The sequence below is a fragment of the Muntiacus reevesi genome, chromosome 17 (genome assembly GCF_963930625.1).
Source record: "Muntiacus reevesi chromosome 17, mMunRee1.1, whole genome shotgun sequence".
Classification (NCBI taxonomy): domain Eukaryota; kingdom Metazoa; phylum Chordata; class Mammalia; order Artiodactyla; family Cervidae; genus Muntiacus; species Muntiacus reevesi.
This window is the reverse complement of record NC_089265.1, coordinates 10,090,583-10,110,529: the sequence shown is the minus strand read 5'-3', so window position 1 is coordinate 10,110,529 and position 19,947 is coordinate 10,090,583. Positions and strand designations below refer to the sequence as shown.

General features: G+C 44.9%; 1 protein-coding gene across 3 annotated transcripts in view; it reads left to right on the top strand.

Moving 5' to 3' along the window:
• ELP3 (elongator acetyltransferase complex subunit 3) overlaps positions 1 to 19,947 on the top strand; it is a 121,163-nt gene that overhangs the window by 3,418 nt on the left and 97,798 nt on the right. Inside the window, exons 2-5 of one of the 3 annotated variants that reach the window (XM_065908253.1) lie at positions 4,222 to 4,321; positions 8,346 to 8,484; positions 18,414 to 18,484; positions 19,813 to 19,876. In XM_065908253.1, coding sequence (XP_065764325.1) covers positions 4,222 to 4,321; positions 8,346 to 8,484; positions 18,414 to 18,484; positions 19,813 to 19,876 — 374 coding nt within the window. Of the gene's footprint in view, positions 1 to 4,221; positions 4,322 to 8,345; positions 8,485 to 9,251; positions 9,289 to 18,413; positions 18,485 to 19,812; positions 19,877 to 19,947 lie in introns of those variants that run through there. The other 2 variants (XM_065908255.1, XM_065908254.1) reach the window with 2 other exon arrangements.

Below are 19,947 nucleotides of genomic sequence, written 5' to 3'. Positions count from 1 at the left end.
GAGCCTGGTAGGCTACAGTCCATTGGGTTTCAAAAGAGTAGGATACAGTTGGCGGCCGACCAATAGCAAAATGCTCATTTACCGTTCGGAATTATGCTAAATCACTCTGCCTGTGCTCTGTAAATGGAACAAAGTGTGGATAAACAGCACACCTGTTTACAACATGGCTTACTGATATTTTATGCCCACTGTTGAGAGCAGAGCCCTTTAAAATATCACTGCTTATTGTCGATGTACCTAGTCACCCACGAACTCTGGTGGAGATGTGTGAGGTTAGTGTTTTCATCCCTGCTCACACAGCATCCATTGCACAGTCTCATCCAGGAGTCATTTCAACTTTCAAGTCTTATTATTTAAGAAATCCATTTAGGCTATAACTTCCATGGTTAGTGATTCCTCTGATGGACCTGGGCAAAGTCAGCTGAAAACCTTCTGGAAAGGATTCACCATTCTTGGTGCCATTAAAATAATTTGTGATTCATGGGAAGAGGTAAAAAAAAAAAAAAAAAAAGGACTTTGGAAGAAGTTGCTTCCACCCCTCATGATGGCTTTGAGGGATTCAAGACGTCAGTGGAGGAAGTCCCTGCAGACGTGGTGGAAACAGCAGGAGATCTAGAAGTGGAGCCTGAAGATGTGACTGAATTGCTTCACTGTCATGATAAAACTTTAATGGATGAGGAGTTGCCTCTTATGGGTGAGCAGAGAAACTGGTTTGTTTAGACAGAATCTGCTCCTGGTCAAGATGCTGTGAAGGTTGTTGAAATTACAATAAAAGCTTTAGAATATTAAACTTACTTGAGGAAGCAGCAGCAGGGTTTGAGGCGATCAACTCCAGTTTTGAAAAAACTTCTACCGTGGGTAAAATGCCACCAAACAGCATTGCATGCACGGAGAAATTGTTCATGAAAGGAAGAGTCAGGGGATGCAGCAAACTTTCAGTCTTGTCCTATTGTAAGAGATTGCCACAGCCACCCCAGCCTTCAGCATCCACCACCCTGAGCAGTTGGCAGCCTTCAACATCGAGGCAAAGCTCAACACCAGTAAAAAGAGTATATTTGCTGAAGGCTCAGGTGGTAGCTCAGCTGGTAAAGAATCCGCCTGCAGTGAGGGAGACCTGGGTTCAATTCCTGGGTTGGGAAGATCCCCTGGAGGAGGAAATGGCAACCCACTCCAGTATTCTTGCCTGAGAAATCTCATGGACACAGGAGCCTGGCGGGGTACAGTCCATGGGCTAGCAAAAAGTCAGATACAGCTGAGCAACTGAGCGCACACGTAGTCCTTGTGACTATTAAGTGCCCATAAGCAATAGGTTTTGGGGTTTCCCAGGTGACTCGGGTGAAGAATCTGCCTGTAGGTTGAAGGTTGCTATTGCGGGACGTGTCCACAAGGCGGCAGCACTTTTTCATGCCTCACTCTTGTTACTTAGGTAAGCAGCGTGCTTGCTAAGTCGCTGCAGCAGTGTCTGACTCAGCGACCCCACGGAAGGTAGCCCGCCAGGTTTATCAGTCCATGGGGCTCTCCAGGCAAGTATACTGAAGTGGGTTGCCATTTCCTCCTCCAGAGGATCTTTCCCACCCAGGAGTCGAACCTGGGTCTCCTGCATCTTCTGCATTTCAGGGGGATTCTTCATCGCCGAGCCACCGGGGAGGCTTGGGGAAATCCCTCTTCTCTCCTTATAAATTAGAGTGCTGTGTAGCGCTAGTGGTTAAGAACCTGCCTGCCAATGCTAGGAGACATAAGAGACTTGGGTTCAGTTCATGTGTCGGGAAGATCCTGTGGAGGAGGAAATGGCAACCCACTCCAGTATTTTCGCTTGTGAAATCCCATAGACGGAGGACCCTGGCGGGCTACAGTCCATGGGGTCGCCAAGAGTCAGATGCAGCTGGGCAGCTGAGCGCACACGTCGTCTTTATGAATACTGAATGCTCGTAATCAGTTGTTTGGGGGTTTCCCAAGTGGCTCAGTGGTAAAGAATCTGCCTGTAGGTTGAAGGTTGCTATTGCGGAACGTGTCCACAAGGTGGCAGCACTTTTCCATGCCTCACTCTTGTTTCTAAGGTAAGCAGCGTGCATGCTAAGTCGCTTCAGTCGTGTCTGACTCTGCGACCCCACGGAAGGTAGCCCGCCAGGTTCCTTTGTGCGTAGGGTTCTCCAGGCACGTATACTGCGTGGGTTGCCATTTCCTTCTCCAGAGGACCTTCCCTACCCAGGGATTGAACCCGGGTCTCCTGCAGCTTATGCATTGCAGGAGGATTCTTTAGCGGGGAGACTTGGGGAAATTTCTCTTCTCTCTTTGTAAATCAGAGTGCCCTGTGGCGCTAGTGGTAAAGAACCTGCCTGCCAGTGCTAGGAGACTTGAGAGACAAGGGCTTGATCCCTGGGTCGGGAAGATCCCCTGGAGAAGGGCATGCCAACCCACTCCACTGTTCTTGCCTGGGAAATCCCATGGACAGACCAGGCTACAGTCCATGGGGTCACAAAGAATCGGACAGGATTGAGGTGTCTTAGCACGCACACCCGTGCCAGAAGAAGCTACCCAAAGCTTGTGTCTCTCATTTATTTAAGGCATAATGCTATTGCACACTCAGCAGACTATAGTACACTGTAAACATAACTTGTGCGTGCACCGGGAAGCTAGAATATTCATGTGACATACTTTATTGTAGTATGACCTTTTTTGTGGTCATCTGGAACCAAACTGCATGAGGTCTGCCTGTATTTTTTTTTTTTTTTTAATCACCTGAAGCCCCTTTTTCCCTCCAAATAAATTCTTATGCAGAACTTCAGTATATAAACAGATGGAAGTGAAGCTGCTTGGGTTGAAATGGGGAAAGAGACCTTCCCTCTGCCCCCACCCGCACTTCACCTTCCTCACCGCCAGCCCTGTCTGTTACGCGGCCCCTTGGGCACCTCTGTAGAATGCTGAAGGGCCGAGTTATACGGTTTAGACGGCGTTAGCCTCCGATTATAGATGGACTTCTCTCAAATTGTTTATGGTAGCTGTGTCTCAGGAAATTAGAGGTGGTTTGGCACAGTGAGAAAAAGCATGTAAGTTGTGAGGGAAAGACCTGAATTTGAGTCTTAACCATGTCATTTACAATGATGTCTTGAAGAAGTGAAGTGAAGTGAAGTCACTCAGTCATGTTCGACTCTTTGCGACCCCATGGACTGTAGCCCACGAGGCTCCTCTGTCCATGGGATTCTCCAGGCAAGAATACTGGAGTGGGTTGCCATTTCCTTCTCCAACTTGCCTTAATTACTCACATCTGTGAAATGGGGAAGCAGTGCCCACCTTCCAGTGTTGTCATGAGGTGTCAGATGAGATCAGGTAAACGTGGGGCCAGGGCGCTCTGGTCTCATGATCTCGCTGATGATGTCGTTATCTTTAGGCATCAGCTTGCTCTGCAGGCAGGAAGTGTGCTTGCTAGCAGCTCCCGAGCTGAAATCTCACAGCTTTTACCACTGGACAGGGACTGGTGGTTTTTTGCCTTGAGTAAAAGAGCTGAGATTGGCCCCCTCCTGAATAGGTGCCCATCCTTGAACCAGGCAAGTGTATTTGCGGGCAAGGGGTGGGTCATGCCATGTCAGCTTCTGCTGTTGCCTCTTACGTGAGAAGGGTGGCCTCGTTTGCCAGGAGAAGGTTGCAGTGCTGTTCAGACTGAATCTTAGGGATGCATTAAGGTCCCTAGGCAAGTATAGACTGACCCCTGCCTTTGTATTTCAAAATAGTATTACACTGCTGTGTAACTCTGCTTCTGGCGACCCCTGGGTTTGAGTTTCAACTTCACCCCTTGGTAACATTTTTATGGGACAGGCAGATATTCTTGTTCTGTCCACCTCACTTTCTTCTGAGAATCAAATGAAATAAAGCATCTAAACATAATTAAAAATCTGGAGATGAAGGGAAGCTGTTTTGACTACTTTGGTTCTTTTCTGTGTAATTAGGTTCTTTTCCTTCCTGCTTGTCTCTGCTCTTCCCTGCTCGTCATGTATGTGCTTCTAGAGTGAACTCTTCCCATATGTAGGTGAAGTCAGGCTTGTTTTTAAATTAAAAAGTAAAAGAGATATGGCCAAATTGTAAACAATGAAAGTTCACTGTCTGTTAAACTTGAGCTATTACTTCAGCATAATTGGAATGATTTTGGGAGGAAAACTGCTAGTAAATACAAAAACGTTTACTGAATAATGGGACTTTTTACATCGTCAAATATTATCTTTCCAGGAGACCTCAGCCCTGCTCAGCTAATGATGCTGACCATAGGAGATGTTATTAAACAGCTAATTGAAGCTCACGAACAGGGAAAAGACATCGACCTAAATAAGTAAGTGGAGGGACTTCCGTGGTGGTCCAGTGGTTAAGACTTGGCCTTCCAAGGCAGAGGGTGTGGGTTTGATCCCTGGTCGAGGAGCTGGAATCTCACATGCCTCAGGGCCAAAAAAACCAAAAACATAAAATAAAAGCAATGTTGTAACAAATTCAAGAAAGACTTTAAAAATGGTCCACTTTCCCCCAAAAATCTAAAAAATAAGTAAGTGGATCTATAGAAAAAAGAAGGTAATTTTCATCTTTGGAAGTATTAATAGGTCTCTTTCATACATGCGATTATCAAATACTACTGGTTCTATCTCATGTTTCATGTTTTAATTGAGAATTTAGTTTTCTTCCCTACCCTGTTGATTATTTATGGCAAAATTGCCTCAGAGCCTGATATTACTAGCAGCTTCTGACATTTCTTGGGCACTTAACCATGGTCTGGTCACTGTTCGTAGTACACTGTACGTAGTAGCCCAGCTGATCCTCTCAAACACTGTCTGAGGTCAGTACTTACCTCACTGGACAGATGAGTCCCCCGAGACAGAGAAGGTTACATAATTTTTCCAAGAGTGAATAACTGGCAATTGGCAGAGCTGAGATTTGGAATCAGACCATCTGTCTGCAGAGCCCATGGTCTGTCCTTCTGTCCATCTCACTTCACATCCTTCCTCTCATTCCTGCCCCTCCTCTGTCCAGAGGAGGGGGTAGCTGGCTCCCAGGAAGACCCTCTCTTTGGGCCTTTTGATGTCATCCAGCCCTTCCCTGCTTCAGAACCTCCTGGACACGTCCATCCACTTCCTCTCCACAGTCAAGTTCAGCTTGGACTTGGCTGCATCGTCAAATAAGCGTGGTCTCTCCTCCCTATGTCTGTTTATTCTCTGTATATAGATCTGCTCTAGTGATCTGCTCCCCCATCCCCAGGTCATCAGTGGTCTAGTCAGTATGCACATGACGTTTCTCTAGACCCTGTCTAGAAAAAATATGTTGTACCCTTTCTTTGGGGCTTTGTGCTTAATAAACATTGGCTAAAGAAATCAATACTCTTTTTTACCGTGGAGACATTATGTTTTATTGATTTTTCTACCATGTGTTTAACTGATTTTTTTCACCTATTTTTTTGTTTGCTGTACCTATATTTATACAAATCTTTTGTTTCTCGTGAACATTTCTGTGTCTTATGTTTTTTTTGTCATTCTCTTTAATTTAGCACATCTAAAGCTAGATGGGGAAACAGTGGAAACAGTGGCTGACTTCATTTTTTGGGGCTCCAAAATCACTACAGATAGTGATTGCAGCCATGAAATTAAAAGACGCTTACTCCTTGGAAGGAAAGTTATGACCAACCTAGACAGCATATTAAAAAGTAGAGACATTACTTTGTTAACAAAGGTCCGTCTAGTCAAGGCTATGGTTTTTCCAGTAGTAATGAATGGATGTGAAAGTTGGACTATAAAGAACTGTGGTGTTGGAGTAGACGCTTGAGAGTCCCTTGGACTGCAAGGAAATCTAACCAGTCCATCCTAAAGGAGATCAGTCCTGAATATTCATTGGAAGGGCTGATGTTGAAGCTGAAACTCCAATATTTTGGCCACCTGATGTGAAGAGCTGACTCATTTGAAAAGACCCTGATGTGAAAGATTGAAGGCAGGAGGAGAAGGGGATGACAGAGGATGAGATGGTTAAATGGCATCATCAACTCAGTGGACATGAGTTTGGGTAAACTCTGGGAGTTGGTGATGGACAGGGAGGCCTGGCATGCTGCGGTTCATGGGGTCACAAAGAGTCGGACACGACTGAGCGACTGAACTGAACTGAAAGCTAAAGTTAGGATCTTCCTTAAACACAGCCGGTACACAGATGGCCTCTTTGCCAGATTGTTTTAACCCTCACCCAGGCTTCAAACTCTAGTGTTGCCTCTGAATCTTTTTCCTTGGGTCCAATTCGGGTCAAAATTTTGCCTACTCTGTCTTCATTATAACCCTCTTCCATGTTCACTATCAACTTCCTCTTCCATTCCTTTTTATTTTTTTCTTTCTTCTTCCAGTTTTGTTGATACAGTTGACATGTAGCACTGTTTTAAGTTGAAGATACACAGTATGGTGATTCAACCTACACATTATGAGATGATTACAGTAAGTTTAGTGAACATCCACCCTCACATATTGATATAAAATTAAAGAAATAGAAAAAAAAAATTCTTCTTCCCTTGTGATGAGAACTTCCAGGATTTACTCTCTTAACAACTTTCTTTTTTGTTGTAATGTATGTACTTTTAAACTTATTATTTTGCAATGGATTATAGCCAGTTAACAGTGTTGCGATAGTTTCAGGAGGACAGCAAAGGTGCTCAGCCATCCGTATCCATGTGTCCATTCTCCTCCAAACTCCCCTCCCACCTGTGAAGCCTATGCTTTTCTGTACCCATTTTCCATGAATATCTCCCCAGCACACACTGAGTTTATCGCTTGAGCACTGTAAGCATTCATGGTGGGGTGTGTGTTCTATTATGTATGTTTTTATTATTCACAGACTTATTTTTGTGCATGCCTGTTTGCCTTACACTTCCTGACGTCCCAGGTACTTAGGTAGTCTCTTGTACCTTTTAGGAACTCGGTACACATTTGTTTAAATGATTTGAACACCTCATAGTATTTCACGATGGATTAAAGTGACTATAGGATTTGGCTAGCAGCCACAAAGAAAAGAAAAGTTGGTATAGTTATAGAAGAAAACGAGGAACAATTTTCCTTCTACAATTATAGGAGAAAACTAGCTCAGATAAAGGTTATTTTGGGGGGTGTGGATAGGGTTACAGTCAGGAAGGCTCACAGGTGTCTTCTGAAATGATGATCATGTTCTTTTACTTGTTATGTGGTTACAAGAGTGATTATTTTATAATTGTTAAAGTATTCTGTTCTTTGCGTAATATTTAGTATTAGAAAAATATTTTAAATGCTTTATAAAATATATGTTGGAGTGACCATTAAGTTCATTTGGGTTTTTCCGTAACATCTCACAGAAAAACCCAAATCAACTTTTTGGCCAACCCAAGACTTTATTTCCTGTTTGGTTCTACATAGCTTTGCTTTCGGTTGTTTTGCTTTTTGGCCTGAGACCATGGTTTGCCACCAGTCATGACTACTCCCACACCTCCACCCACCCCCAAGACATTTGCAGCGTCTGGAGACAGTTTTGGCTGTTACAACACAGAGAGAGGTGCCCGTAGAGGCCACGTGCATGTCTGACCGTCCCAGAGTGATCTGAGCCGGCCCCACGAGAGGGCTGGCCTCGTCCCAGATGCAGTGAGCTGAGCCGGCCCCACGAGAGGGCTGGCCCCGTCCCAGATGCAGTGATCTGACCCGGCCCCACGAGAGGGCTGGCCTCGTCCAGATGCAGTGAGCTGAGCCGGCCCCACGAGAGGGCTGGCCTCATCCCAGATGCAGTGAGCTGAGCCGGCCCCGCGAGAGGTCTGGCCTCGTCCCAGATGCAGTGAGCTGAGCCGGCCCCGCGAGAGGTCTGGCCTCGTCCCAGATGCAGTGAGCTGAGCCGGCCCCACGAGAGGGCTGGCCTCATCCCAGATGCAGTGAGCTGAGCCGGCCCCGCGAGAGGTCTGGCCTCGTCCCAGATGCAGTGAGCTGAGCCAGCCCCACAAGAGGGCTGGCCTCGTCCCAGATGCAGTGAGCTGAGCCAGCCCCACGAGAGGGCTGGCCTCGTCCCAGATGCAGTGAGTGGGGCGGAAGCTGAGCGGGGTCGCGGCTGACGCCGGAGCACCACCATGAGCGAGACCTCAGCTGTGTCACTGTCCTGGGCCCCGTCCCCTGGTCATCTGGCTTTCTCCCTGGTACTCCAGAGAGCAAGAAGTCATGAATTTTCTCCCGTTTCCCTGAGAGTTGCAAGCGTCAGAGCCACTGTTGTCTCTGGTGAGGGGATGCGGGAGTCACGAGAATTGGTGACTTGGTTTATAGGTTATTCTTCTGGCAGCTTGTCCTTGGACACTGTGACCTCGATCATGCTGGGTGCTCTCCTTCCAGGGCGAAGACCAGGACAGCGGCCAAGTACGGGCTGTCAGCGCAGCCCCGCCTGGTGGACATCATCGCCGCGGTCCCGCCTCAGTATCGGAAGGTCTTGGTCCCCAAGCTCAAGGCGAAACCCATCAGGACTGCCAGTGGGGTGAGTGATCGAATCATCACGTATTGACTGTGTATCTGTTGGGCCACAGATCCCTGCCTCCACGTAGTGAGGTGGAGGTGGGCGATTTGAATTCATAAAATCCACCCGTAGTGGTGTGTGCTGGAGTGGAGACGCGTGCAGGATGCTCGGAGAGCACCAGGGGGAGAGAGTCACTTAGAGGAAAAGATGGTGTTTTGATTTTTAGTGTCTTTAAAAATGGGGCTTCCCAGGCTCAGTGGTAAAGAATCCGCCTGCCAACGCAGGAGATATGGATTCAATCCCTGGGTTGGAAAGATCCCCTGGAGGAGGAAATGGCAACCCACTCCAATATTCTTGCCTGGAGAATCCCATGTACAGAGGAGCCTGGTGGGCTGCAGTCCATGGGGTCGCAAAAGAGTCAGATGCGATGGAGCACGCACTCATGGGGCATAGGGTGGTGAGGGGGAGGGGTCTTTAAAAGTATAGACTGAAACTTGGTGACACCAGAAGATAAATATTGTTGGCCACCTTAAGCTCGTGGCTTATAACACACTTATAAAGGGTATTTTGAAACGTTAACTGACAGTACCAAGTCATTATATTAATACGTATGGTAACTGTGAACCGGTTGACACCATTCAGGAGGGTGTCCAGAAGACAGATGTACTACAGATGTCCCTGCAGTACAAGGAGCTGGGGAGGACCCAGGAGGAGGAGGTGTGGCGCCTGGCTGGCGCAGAAGTGGTGCCCGTGTCAGCGGAGAAGAGCAAGTGCAGAGAGCCGTGGGAGCCAGGGGCAGGAATTAAGGCACAGATGATGTGAGAGGTGTGTGTGGGGAAACCACAGGTCTACCAGGCTCACAGGGCTGGGCTTCACTTTGGAAAGCAGCAGGACTTCGGGGTGAAGTGTTAGTGTGGCATCTGCTTGTCAAAGATCTGAAATGTCCTGCAAGTGAAGTGAAAGTTGCTCAGTCGTGTCCGACTCTTTGTGACCCCATGGGCTATACAGTCCGTGAAATTCTCCAGGTCAGAATACTGGGGTGGGTAGTCGTTCCCTTCTCCAGGGGATCTCCCCGACCCAGGGATTGAACCCAGGTCTCCTGCATTGCAGGCCGATTCTTTACCTGCTGAGCCATCACGGAAGCCCAGGTGTCCCACAAAGAAGCCAGATACGAGGAAACTGTGAAAGATTTTTGAGAAGGGGAGTGATGGGAACCAGAGAGATTTTCAGAAAATTAATTTGGGTACAAATGTAGGGGAGGTCTTCCCTGGCAGCCCAGTGGTTAGGAATCCGCCTGCCGGTACAGGGGACAGACTTCAGTCCCTGGTCCGGGAAGATCCCACTGACCACAGGGCAGCTAGCCCCGGGCGCAGCTGCAGAGCCTTGGAGCCGCGACTGCTGACGCCGTGCGCCTAGAGCCTCTGCTCCAGAGAGGACCACCGCAAAGAGAAGCCCGCACTCACCGCAGCTAGAGAAGGCCTGCGTGCAGCAACGAAGACCAGTGCCGCCAAAATTAGAAACAAATAAGACGTTTTATAAAGATGGAGGGTCAGTTGCTGGGAGACAAAAAGACCAGTTGGAATGCTCTCCGTTTGAGCTAGGCATGAAGAGCCTCAATTGAGGCCAGGCCTCCAGGATAAAAAGGATGCGTGTGAAAGACACAGGGTAGGATTTGGACCCTCCTAAAACTTGGGGCCTAGAGTTGAATCCTTTATTCCCAGTGTGAACTAAGTTCAGTGTTACTTGGACGGGGCTGTTGGACTTCTCGAAGCTCACAGAGACCTGCCAGATAGCCATCTCTCCTGGACCACATCACACTTGTGACTAATTAAACCCCTGGAATTTTGCAGAGTGTACCATCAATCCTAGTCTCTTCTCTACACTTAAGTGTTTGGGGTTCATTGGTGGTTTGTACCAAAGTGTAAAAGGCTTTCAGAAAAACTAATAGTTCCACACAAACGGCTTTTAAGTCTTAGCTGATTTCTTGGCATTTACTTCCATATCCCTAAATAATGTGCTTTCAGGATAAATCTTGAATTGCCAGTTTTCGGCATTTTGTATGGACTTGCCATTGTGCAAGCAAAGGTTTGTCAACCTCTGCACCTGACAAATGCACCTGGTTTCCACGATTCCGTTCTCTGTCCTCCTCCTGGCTCGAATCATTTCTTTTCTTTCTCTGAGAGCTACCTTGTTCTGCTTGCCTTTAAAAATGGATATTTTCTGCGGTCCCAGGCCCACTGTTTTTAGTGTCTTACACACTTTCTTTGGTGATGTCATCCATTGATGTCTTTTGTTTTTTTTTAATGTGGATCATTTTAAAGTCTTTATTGAATTTGTTATAACATGGCTTCTCTTTTATGTTCTGGTTTTTTGGCCATGAGGCATGTGGGATCTTAGCTGCCCCACCAGGGATTGAACCTGCACCCCCTGCACTGGGAGGCGGAGTCTTAGCCACTGGACCGCCAGGGAGGTCCCCACTGATGTTTTTAAAACTGCCGTACGCCGACTCCCAGCTCCAGCCTTTCCCCAAACTTCATGTCCACGTCAAATTGCCTATTAGACATTTCTCCTTTGACTGCCTGTAGACCCTCCAGTAGAGCAAAACCAGGCTTGCGTGCTTGCTCAGACTTGCTCTTTCATCCTTCTCGACCACCTTAGTTCATGGTGCCCACATCTATTCTGTTTCCACACTGAATAGATGAAATGCATTGTCCTTTCCTTCCACCACAGGTAGGAATGTTCTGACCTTTATTATTTCTTGTTTTGGACATTATTGGAGTCATTTCATGACAGGCCTGCTTTGTCTTACCTGCAGCAAATCCACCTCCTGCAGTGTCACCAGAGTCACCTACTAAAAATGTCGGGAGCACACAGCTAATTGTCATCCCCTATCTGTTGTGCATATCCTAAACGCCATGCTTTTATCCCTGCTGCTACTGTTGTGCTTTGCTTTTATTTTTTTATGGAGCTTTAGGCTGACAGAACAGTTGACCGGAAAGTACAGTCCCTTGTACTTCCTCTCCCCCTCCCCCAGGTTGCCCTATAATTGATGCATCAATTGTTGTTCAGTCGCTCAGTTGTATCCAACTCTTTGTGACCCCATGACCTGCAGCACGCCAGGCATCACTGTTCTTCACTATCTCCTGGAGTTTACTCACACTCATGTCCGTGGAGTCGGTGATGCCATCCAACCATCTCATCCTCTGTCGCCCCGTTCTCCTGCCCTCAATCTTTCCCAGCATCACTGTCTTTTCAAGTGAGTCAGCTCTTTGCATCAGGTGTCCAAAGTTTTAGAGCTTCAGCTTCAGAATCAGTCCTTCCAGTGAATATTCAGGACTTACTTCCTTTAGAACTGATTGGTTTGATCTCCTTGCAGTCCAAGGGACTCTCAAAAGTCTTCTCCAACACCACAGTTCAAAAGCATCAATTCTTCAGTGCTCAGCCTTCTTTATGGTCCATCTCTCACATCCATACATGACTACTGGAAAAACTGTAGCTTTGACTATAATGCTACCTTTTTTTTTCAATATTCTATCTATGTTTGCCATAGCTTTCTTCCAAGGAGCAACCATCTTTTAATTACAGGGCTGCAGTCACCATTCGCGATGATTATGGAGCCCAAGAAAATAAAGTCTGTCACTGTTCCATTGTTTCCCATCTATTTGCCATGAAGTGATGGGACCAGATGCAATGATCTTTGTTTTTTGAAGGTTGAGTTTTAAGATAGTTTTTTCACTCTCCTCTTTCACCCTCATCAAGAGGCTCTTTAATTCCTCTTTGCCTACTGCTATTGGGTTGGTGTCAGCTGCATATCTGAGGTTACTGATAAATCTTGATTCTAGCTTGAGCTTCATCCAGCCTGGCATTTCGCATGATGTACTCTGCATAGAAGTTAAATAAGCAGGGTGATAATATACAGCCTTGACGTATTCCTTTCCCAATTTGGAACCAGTCCATTGTTCTGTGTCCGGTTCTGTCACTTCTTGACCTGCATACAGGTTTCTCAGGAGGCAAGTAAGGTGGTCTGGTAGTCCCATCGCTTTAAGAATTTTCCAGGTTTGTTGTGATCCACACAGTCAAAGGCTTTAGCCTAGTCAATGAAGCAGAAGTAGATGATTTTCTGGAATTCCTTTGTTCTTTCTGTGATCCAATGGATGTTGGCAATTTGATTCTGGTTCTTCTGCCTTTTCTAAATCCAGCCTTTTCTACATCTGGAAAGTCTCGGTTCGTGTACTCTTAAAGCCTAGCTTGAAGGATTTTGAGCATTACCTTGCTAGCCTGTGAAATAAGTGCAGTTGTGCAGTAGTTTGAACATTCTTTGGGATTAGAATGAAAACTGACCTTTTCCAGTCCTGTGGCCACTGCTGAGTTTTCCAAATTTGCTGGCATATTGAGCAGCACTTTCACAGCATCATCTTTTAGGATTTAGAATAGTTCAGCTGGAATTCCATCACCTCCACTAGCTTTGTAGCGCTTCCTAAGGTCGACTTGACTTCACACTCCAGGATGTCTGGCTCTAGGTGAGTGATCCCCCGTGGTTATCTGGGTCATTAAGACTTTTTTTGTATAGTTCTCCTGTGTATGGTTTCCACCTCTTCTTCATATCTTCTGCTTCTGTTAGGTCCATACCACTTCTGTCCTTTATTGCGCCCATCTTTCCATGAAATGTTCCCTTGGTATCTCTAATTTTCTTGAGGAGATATCTAGTCTTTCCTATTCTATTGTTTTCCTCCATTTCTTTGAATTGTTCACTTAAGAAGACTTTCTAATCTCTACTTGCTATTCTTTGGAACTCTGTATTCAGATGGGTATGTCTTTCCTTTTCTCCTTTGCCTTTTGCTTCTCTTTTCTCAGCTATTTGTAAGGCCACCTCAGACAACCATTTTGCCGTTTTGCATTTCTTTTTCTTGAGAATAGTTTTGATCCCTGCCTCCTGTACAGTTTTATGAACCTCCGTCTATAGTTCTTCAGGCACTCTGTCTATCAGATCTAACCTCTTGAATCTATTTGTCACTTCCACTGTGTAATCATAAGGGATTTGATTTAAGTCATACCTGAATGGCCTAGTGGTTTTCCCTACTTTCTTCAATTTAAGTCTGAATTTTGCAATAAGGAGTTCATGATCTGAGCCACAGTCAGCTCCCAGTCTTGTTTTACTGACTATGGAGCATCTCCATCTTCAGCTGCAAAGAATATAATCAGTCTGATTTCAGGATTGACCATCTGGTGATGACCTTGTGTAGGGTCGTCTCTTATGTTGTTGGAAGAGGGTGTTTGCTGTGACCAGTGCGTTCTCTTGGCAAAACTCTGTTAGCCTTTGCCCTGCTTCATTTTTCACTCCAAGGCCAATCTTGCCTGTTACTTCAAGTGTCTCTTGACTTCCTACTTTTGCATTCCAGTCCCCTATGATGAAAAGGACATCTTTTTTTGGTGTGTTCATTCTAGAAGGTCTTGTAGGTCTTCATAGAACCATTCAACTTCGGCTTCTTCGGCGTTAGCTGTTGGGGCATAGACTTCAGTTACTGTTATATTGAATGGTTTGGAAACGAACAGAAATCATTCTGTCGTTTTTGTGATTGCACCCAAGTACTGTACCAGTCTTGCTACATTATTATTAACTGAAGCCTGTAGTTCACATTAGGGTCTCTCACAGTTGTACATTCTATGGGTTTTACCAAATGCACAATGTCATGTATCCACCATATAGTATCACATGGAATAGTTTCACTGCCCTAAACTCCCCTAATCATGCTGTCCTCTGCCTCATACCCCTGGCCACCATGGGTCTGCTTACTGTCTCTCTAGTTTTGCCTTCCCAGAATGCCACATGGAGGGGACCAGTGTGTTTTGTAGTTGTTTCATATTGGCTTCTGTTACTTAGCAGTGTGCATTTAAGGTTTTATGCTGTGTCTTTTTAGTGGCTTGCTGGCTCATTCTTTTTAGCCCTGACTAATACTCCATTGTCTGAGTGTACTGCAGTTTGTCTGTCCCTGCACCTATTGAAGGCCACCCCAACTGTTTCCAATTTTTGGCAGTTGTGATGAACATTTGCGTGAAGTTTTTTGTGTATGCAAAAGTTTTCAACTCATTTGAGTACCTAAAGACCTAGAGCGTGATGACTGGATTATATGGTAAGACTGTTTAGCCCAGTGAGAAACTGCCAGACTGTCTTCCAAAGTGTCTGTACCAGTTTGCATTCCCACCAACAGGGAATGATCGTTCCTGTTGCTCCACTTGCTTGCCAGCATAGCTATCAGCCCTTCAGGAAGTCAGCTTCTCTGACTCCCCTGGTCAAGACTCACTAATGCCCTCCTTTGAGCATCCCTAGTATTTTCTATGTGCTTTTTACCATGTTTTTTGGAAATAGCTTACTTCTCTAAATCCTCCTCCCCTGCTCGCTTGTGTGATTTCAGAGGACAGAGGCAGTGCATTAGTATTTCTGTAGTCTTAGCGCCCACCTGCTCTCTGCGGCTCAGAACCTGGCCTGTATCCTATGTCCTCAATAAAAGATTGAGAAATTAGATTGTCTTCATCAGTGGTATACATATACCACTTGTATCTCCTTTTAAATAAAAACATTTGAAAATCTAAGTTTTTAATTCAGATTTGCAAAAAAAAAATTTTTTTGGAGTTTCTCTTGTGAATTGTTTAATGATCAAAGTTAAATTTTAATCATTTTTACTATTAAAAAATAATCACAGGCTGACAGAAAAGTTGAAAATCCGCTGGCAAGACCACTTTCTCCCTGAGCCATTTGAGAGTAAGTTGCAAAACCGATGCCTTTGGATGTTTCAGCACTTATGTGCTTCCTGCAGACAAGGACACTTTCTTACGTCACCACAATAAAGGCATCAAAATCAGGAATTTAACATGGGTACATTATCTAGTCCTCACGTCTCATTCAAGTTTCAACAGCTGTCTCAGTAATAAGCTGCAGGACCCGGTTCAGAATCACGCGCTGTGTTCCATATCGTGGCTCTTCAGTCTAGACACCCCCTGTCTTTCCTGGACTTCATTACCTTAATGCTTTTGAAGGTATCAGGCAAGTTGTTTGGTCGCATCTCCCCCAGTGTGGTTCAATCAGATGTGTCCTCATAATCAGACTCAGGTTGGCATCTCTGGCAGGAACGTCACAGAGGTGACAGTCTGTTCCTCCTACAGCCTCTCGGGTGGTGCGTGGTTTATTGTCCTATCACTTACGTTGTCCACTGTGATGGAGGGGGTGTCTGCCAGCCATCCCCTTTGTGAAGCTACTCTTCTCCACTTTGGAATGAACAAGTCTTGTGTGGTAAAGTACTTGGAAACTATGTAAATGTTCGGTTCCTCATCAGACTTCCAGTTTCCTCACTCATTATTTTGGTGTACAAATTTTCCCAATTTTGTCCAGTAGGGGCCCTTTCAAGATGGTTTCTGTTTCCTTTTCGAATGTCCTCATCATTCTTTGAGCCGTTTCTCGCTTTCTGTCATAATAAAATGTTCCAGGCTCATCTTGTATTTTGTTTACCCCAGCCATGGAATCAGCCTTGTCTCCAGGGAGCCCTGTTTCTTTGACTAGAGAAGAGTTTCATTTCTTATTATTTTTTAATACTGGAGTATAACCAATTAGCAATATTGTGATAGTTTCAGATGGACAGCAAAGTGACCCAGCATCCATATACTCCCCTCCCATCCATGCTGCCACGTGACATTGAGCGGGGTTCCCTGTCTATGCAATAGGTCCTTGTTGGCTGCAGAGAAGGGCATTTAGAAACAAAGATCTGAATCCTAGGTGTGCGCAATGCTGTTAGGGCGTTGCTGCTACCAAAAGCTCTCAGTGAACAGAGGAAATAAACATGTAGATGTCTGTATGTACACGCACATACATGTACATAACACATTTGTGTCTATATTTATTGTGTGTGTATATATATGTACGTGTGTGTATATCTGTTGTTCATTCATTCAGTTGTGTCCAACTCTTTGCAACTCCATGGACTGCAGGACACCAGTCTTCCCTGTCCTTCACCATCTCCTGGAGTTTGCTCAAACTCATGTCCATTGAGTCAATGATGCCATCCAACCTTCTCCTCCTGCCTTTGATCTTTCCCAGCATCAGAGTCTTTTCTAGTAGTCAGGTGTTTGTATCAAGTGACCCAAAGTATTGGAGCTTCAACTTCAGCATCAGTCCTTCCAATGAACATTCAGGGTTGATTTCCTTAAGGATTGACTGGTTTGATCTCCTTGCTGTCCAAGTGACTCTCAAGAGTCTTCTCCAGCCCCACAGTTCGAAAGCATCAGTTCTTCAGCACTCAGCCTTCCTTATGATCCAACTCTCACATCCATACACAACTATTGGAAAAACCATAGCCTCGACCATATGGACCTTTATTGGCAAAATGATATCTCTGCTTTTTAATATGCTGTCTAGATTTCTCATAACTTTTTTTCCAAGGAACAAACCTCTTTTAGTTTCATGGTTACAGTCACTGTTTTGCAGTGATTTTGGAGTCCAAGAAAATAAAGTCTGTCACTGTTTCCATTGTTTACCCATCTATTTGCCATGAAGTGATGGGACCAAATGCAATGATCTTAGTATTTTGAAGGTTGAGCTTTAAGCCAACTTTTTCACTCTCCTCTTTCACCCTCATCAAGAGGCTCTTTAGTTCCTCTTTGCCTTCTGCCATTAGAGTGGTGTCAGCTACATATCTGAGGTTATTGATATTTCTCCCAACAATCTTGATTCCAGCTTGAGCTTCATCCAGCCTGGCATTTTGCATGAGGTACTCTGCATATAAGTTAAATAAGCAGGGTGACAATATACAGCCTTGACATGCTCCTTTTCCAGTTTTGAATCAGTCCATTGATCCATGTCCAGTTCTATCTGTAGCTTCTTGACCTGCATACAGATTTCTCAGGAGGCACGTAAGGTGGTCTGGTATTCCCATCTCTTGAAGAATTTTCCACAGTTTGTTGTGATCCACACAGTCAAAGGCTTTGGCGTAGTCAATAAAGCAGAAGTTTTTCTGGAATTCCTTTGCTTTTTCTATGTACTGATGGATGTTGGCAATTTAATCTCTGGTTCCTCTGCCTTTTCTAAATCCTGCTTGTACGTCTGGAAGTTCTTGGTTCATGTAGTGTTGAAGCCTAACTTGAAGGATTTTGAGCATAACCTGGCTAGCATGTGAAATGAGTACAGCAGTGCAGTAGTCTGAGCATTCTTTGGCATTGCCCTGCTTTGGGATTGGCATGAAAACTGACCTTTTCCAGTCCTGTGGCCACTGCTCAGTTTTTCAAATTTGCTGGCATATTGAGTGTAGCACTTTTTTTTTTTTTTTTCCATTTAAAGGATTTTATTTCTCCAGATAGGAAGGCTACAAAGTTAAATCCTTAATAACCAAAATTTAATATAATACTTCATTCTTCAAAACAACCACAGACTTTTGAGCTCTGGACACCCAGGCTACACAAAAGCCCAAACCTTCATGCTTTCTCAGGAAATGTACATCTTTCCCAAGAGGCCTTGCATGCCAGCTCCACAGCTGAAATTCCTGTTACAGGACTGAACCAAACTGAAATCAGGCCGCAGTCAACCTGCGTAGGCCCTGTTGTACCCAGGGCTCTGGTCCAGTTCTCTCCCAACCCTGGGTCCATCGTGGTCCATTCAGGGTCTGTCTGCTGCCAACGGTGAGCTCCAGAGGTCAGGAAACTGAAGGCTGTGCATGTCTACACGTGGTTCCCTTGGAGCTCCAGCAGGGACCCCTCCTCCAGGATTCATTCTGTAACGTCTGATCTGAAGATTAATAACACTGAAAAGAGATCACCCTTGTACCCATGGCTTTATTTAAGAAACACAACATCACAAGCACTTTTGAAGCCTGTTGTGGTCCTCTCCCATTTTCTGAGATAACCACTGTCCAGAATTTCCTAAGAATTATTTCACAATTGCTTTTTTATTAATCTTTCTATTATAGATTGCTGTTGTGGCTGTGATGTGCAAACCCCACAGATGTCCACACATCAGTTTTACAGGAAATATATGTGTGTGAGTATGATGATTTTAATAAGTTGTGTATGTGTTTGCATTTTAATTGATACAGCAAGCGCTAGAGACTTGATCAGTGCATGCTAGTAATATTTAAAATTTTAACTATTAAAGATTCATAAGTTAGTTCTTTGAAATAAGCAGCCATTGATAGGATATTTCAATGCTTTAAAAATGAAACATATAAAGATTTTAATTGTTTCAATATACAATACGTAGGTTGCAGAACTCAAAACAGTAGTCTGTTAACTTGATAAATGAAACATGGAAGTATGAGAAGACTGAATTCCAAATGTCAGAAATTTAAAGTGAATTTGGATCAGCAAAGTATCCCAAAAATGTTACCCTTATAAATAATCTTTAAACTTCTTAAGTTTAAATAATTAGAAAAATTAGTAGAATATGCATTATTCTAGATAGTAAGATTAATCGGGAGGAAAATTTTCTTAAGTGTAGTTACCAAGAGAGCACTGTAAGTGTCAATCCAAACTAGGAAAATTTAGGTGCTGCTATTTGCCCCGAAAAGCTTAAACTTCTAAAATGATAGTGCGTTGATATACAATATGTGTTTTTCTCTTTCTGACTTGCTTCACTCTGTATGACAGTCTCGGTCCATCCACGTCTCTACAAATGACCCAGTTCTGTTCCTCTTTATGGCAGAGTGATACTCCAGTGTGTAGATGCACCTCATCATCCTCATCCATCCGTCTGTCATTGGACATTTAGGCTGTGTCTAACGCAGAGATGAGGAATCTAGAGAAATGATTCAGATTGACCCACTTCCAGGGCAGAAGCAGAGATGCAGATGCAGGGGATGGACATGCAGACCCAGGGCAGGAGGCAGAGGGTGGGACGGACTGCGAGAGCGTTGCTGACCCACGCAGCGCCGTGTGTAAGATGACAGCTACTGGGAAGTCGCTGAGCAGCATAGGGAGCTCAGCGCGGTGCCCCGAGAGGACCTAGGGGGTGGGGTGGGGTGGGGAGGGAGGCTCAGGAAGGGGGAGATAAATGTGTACACACAGTGGATTCACTTCATCACCAGCAGAAACTAACGCAACCTTGGACAGCGATTATACTCCAATAAAAAAATTAAATGATAGTGACGGCAGTACTCTGAAAACTACGGCAATATTGTTCCTTTATGTTTACCTTTCTACTTGTTAGTAGAAAATGTAAATATTTGCAGATAGCACAAAGGTGCAATCTTCTGTTAGCATTTGAAAATGAAGCTGGTTCAAGCAAGATTGTATGGAGACTGCAAGTGCCTGAACTGGACAGTTGAGCTGAGTTCTGAATCTGACACCCTCATCCTTTTGTTGCATTGGCAGGTACTGCCCTGGCGGACCTGATTCAGATTTCGAATATTCCACCCAGTCTTACACTGGATACGAGGTAAAGTAATGTCCGGAGGGGTGTTCTATCATACTTTACTTAGCACATGCTTTTACAAGTATTGGCTTTCT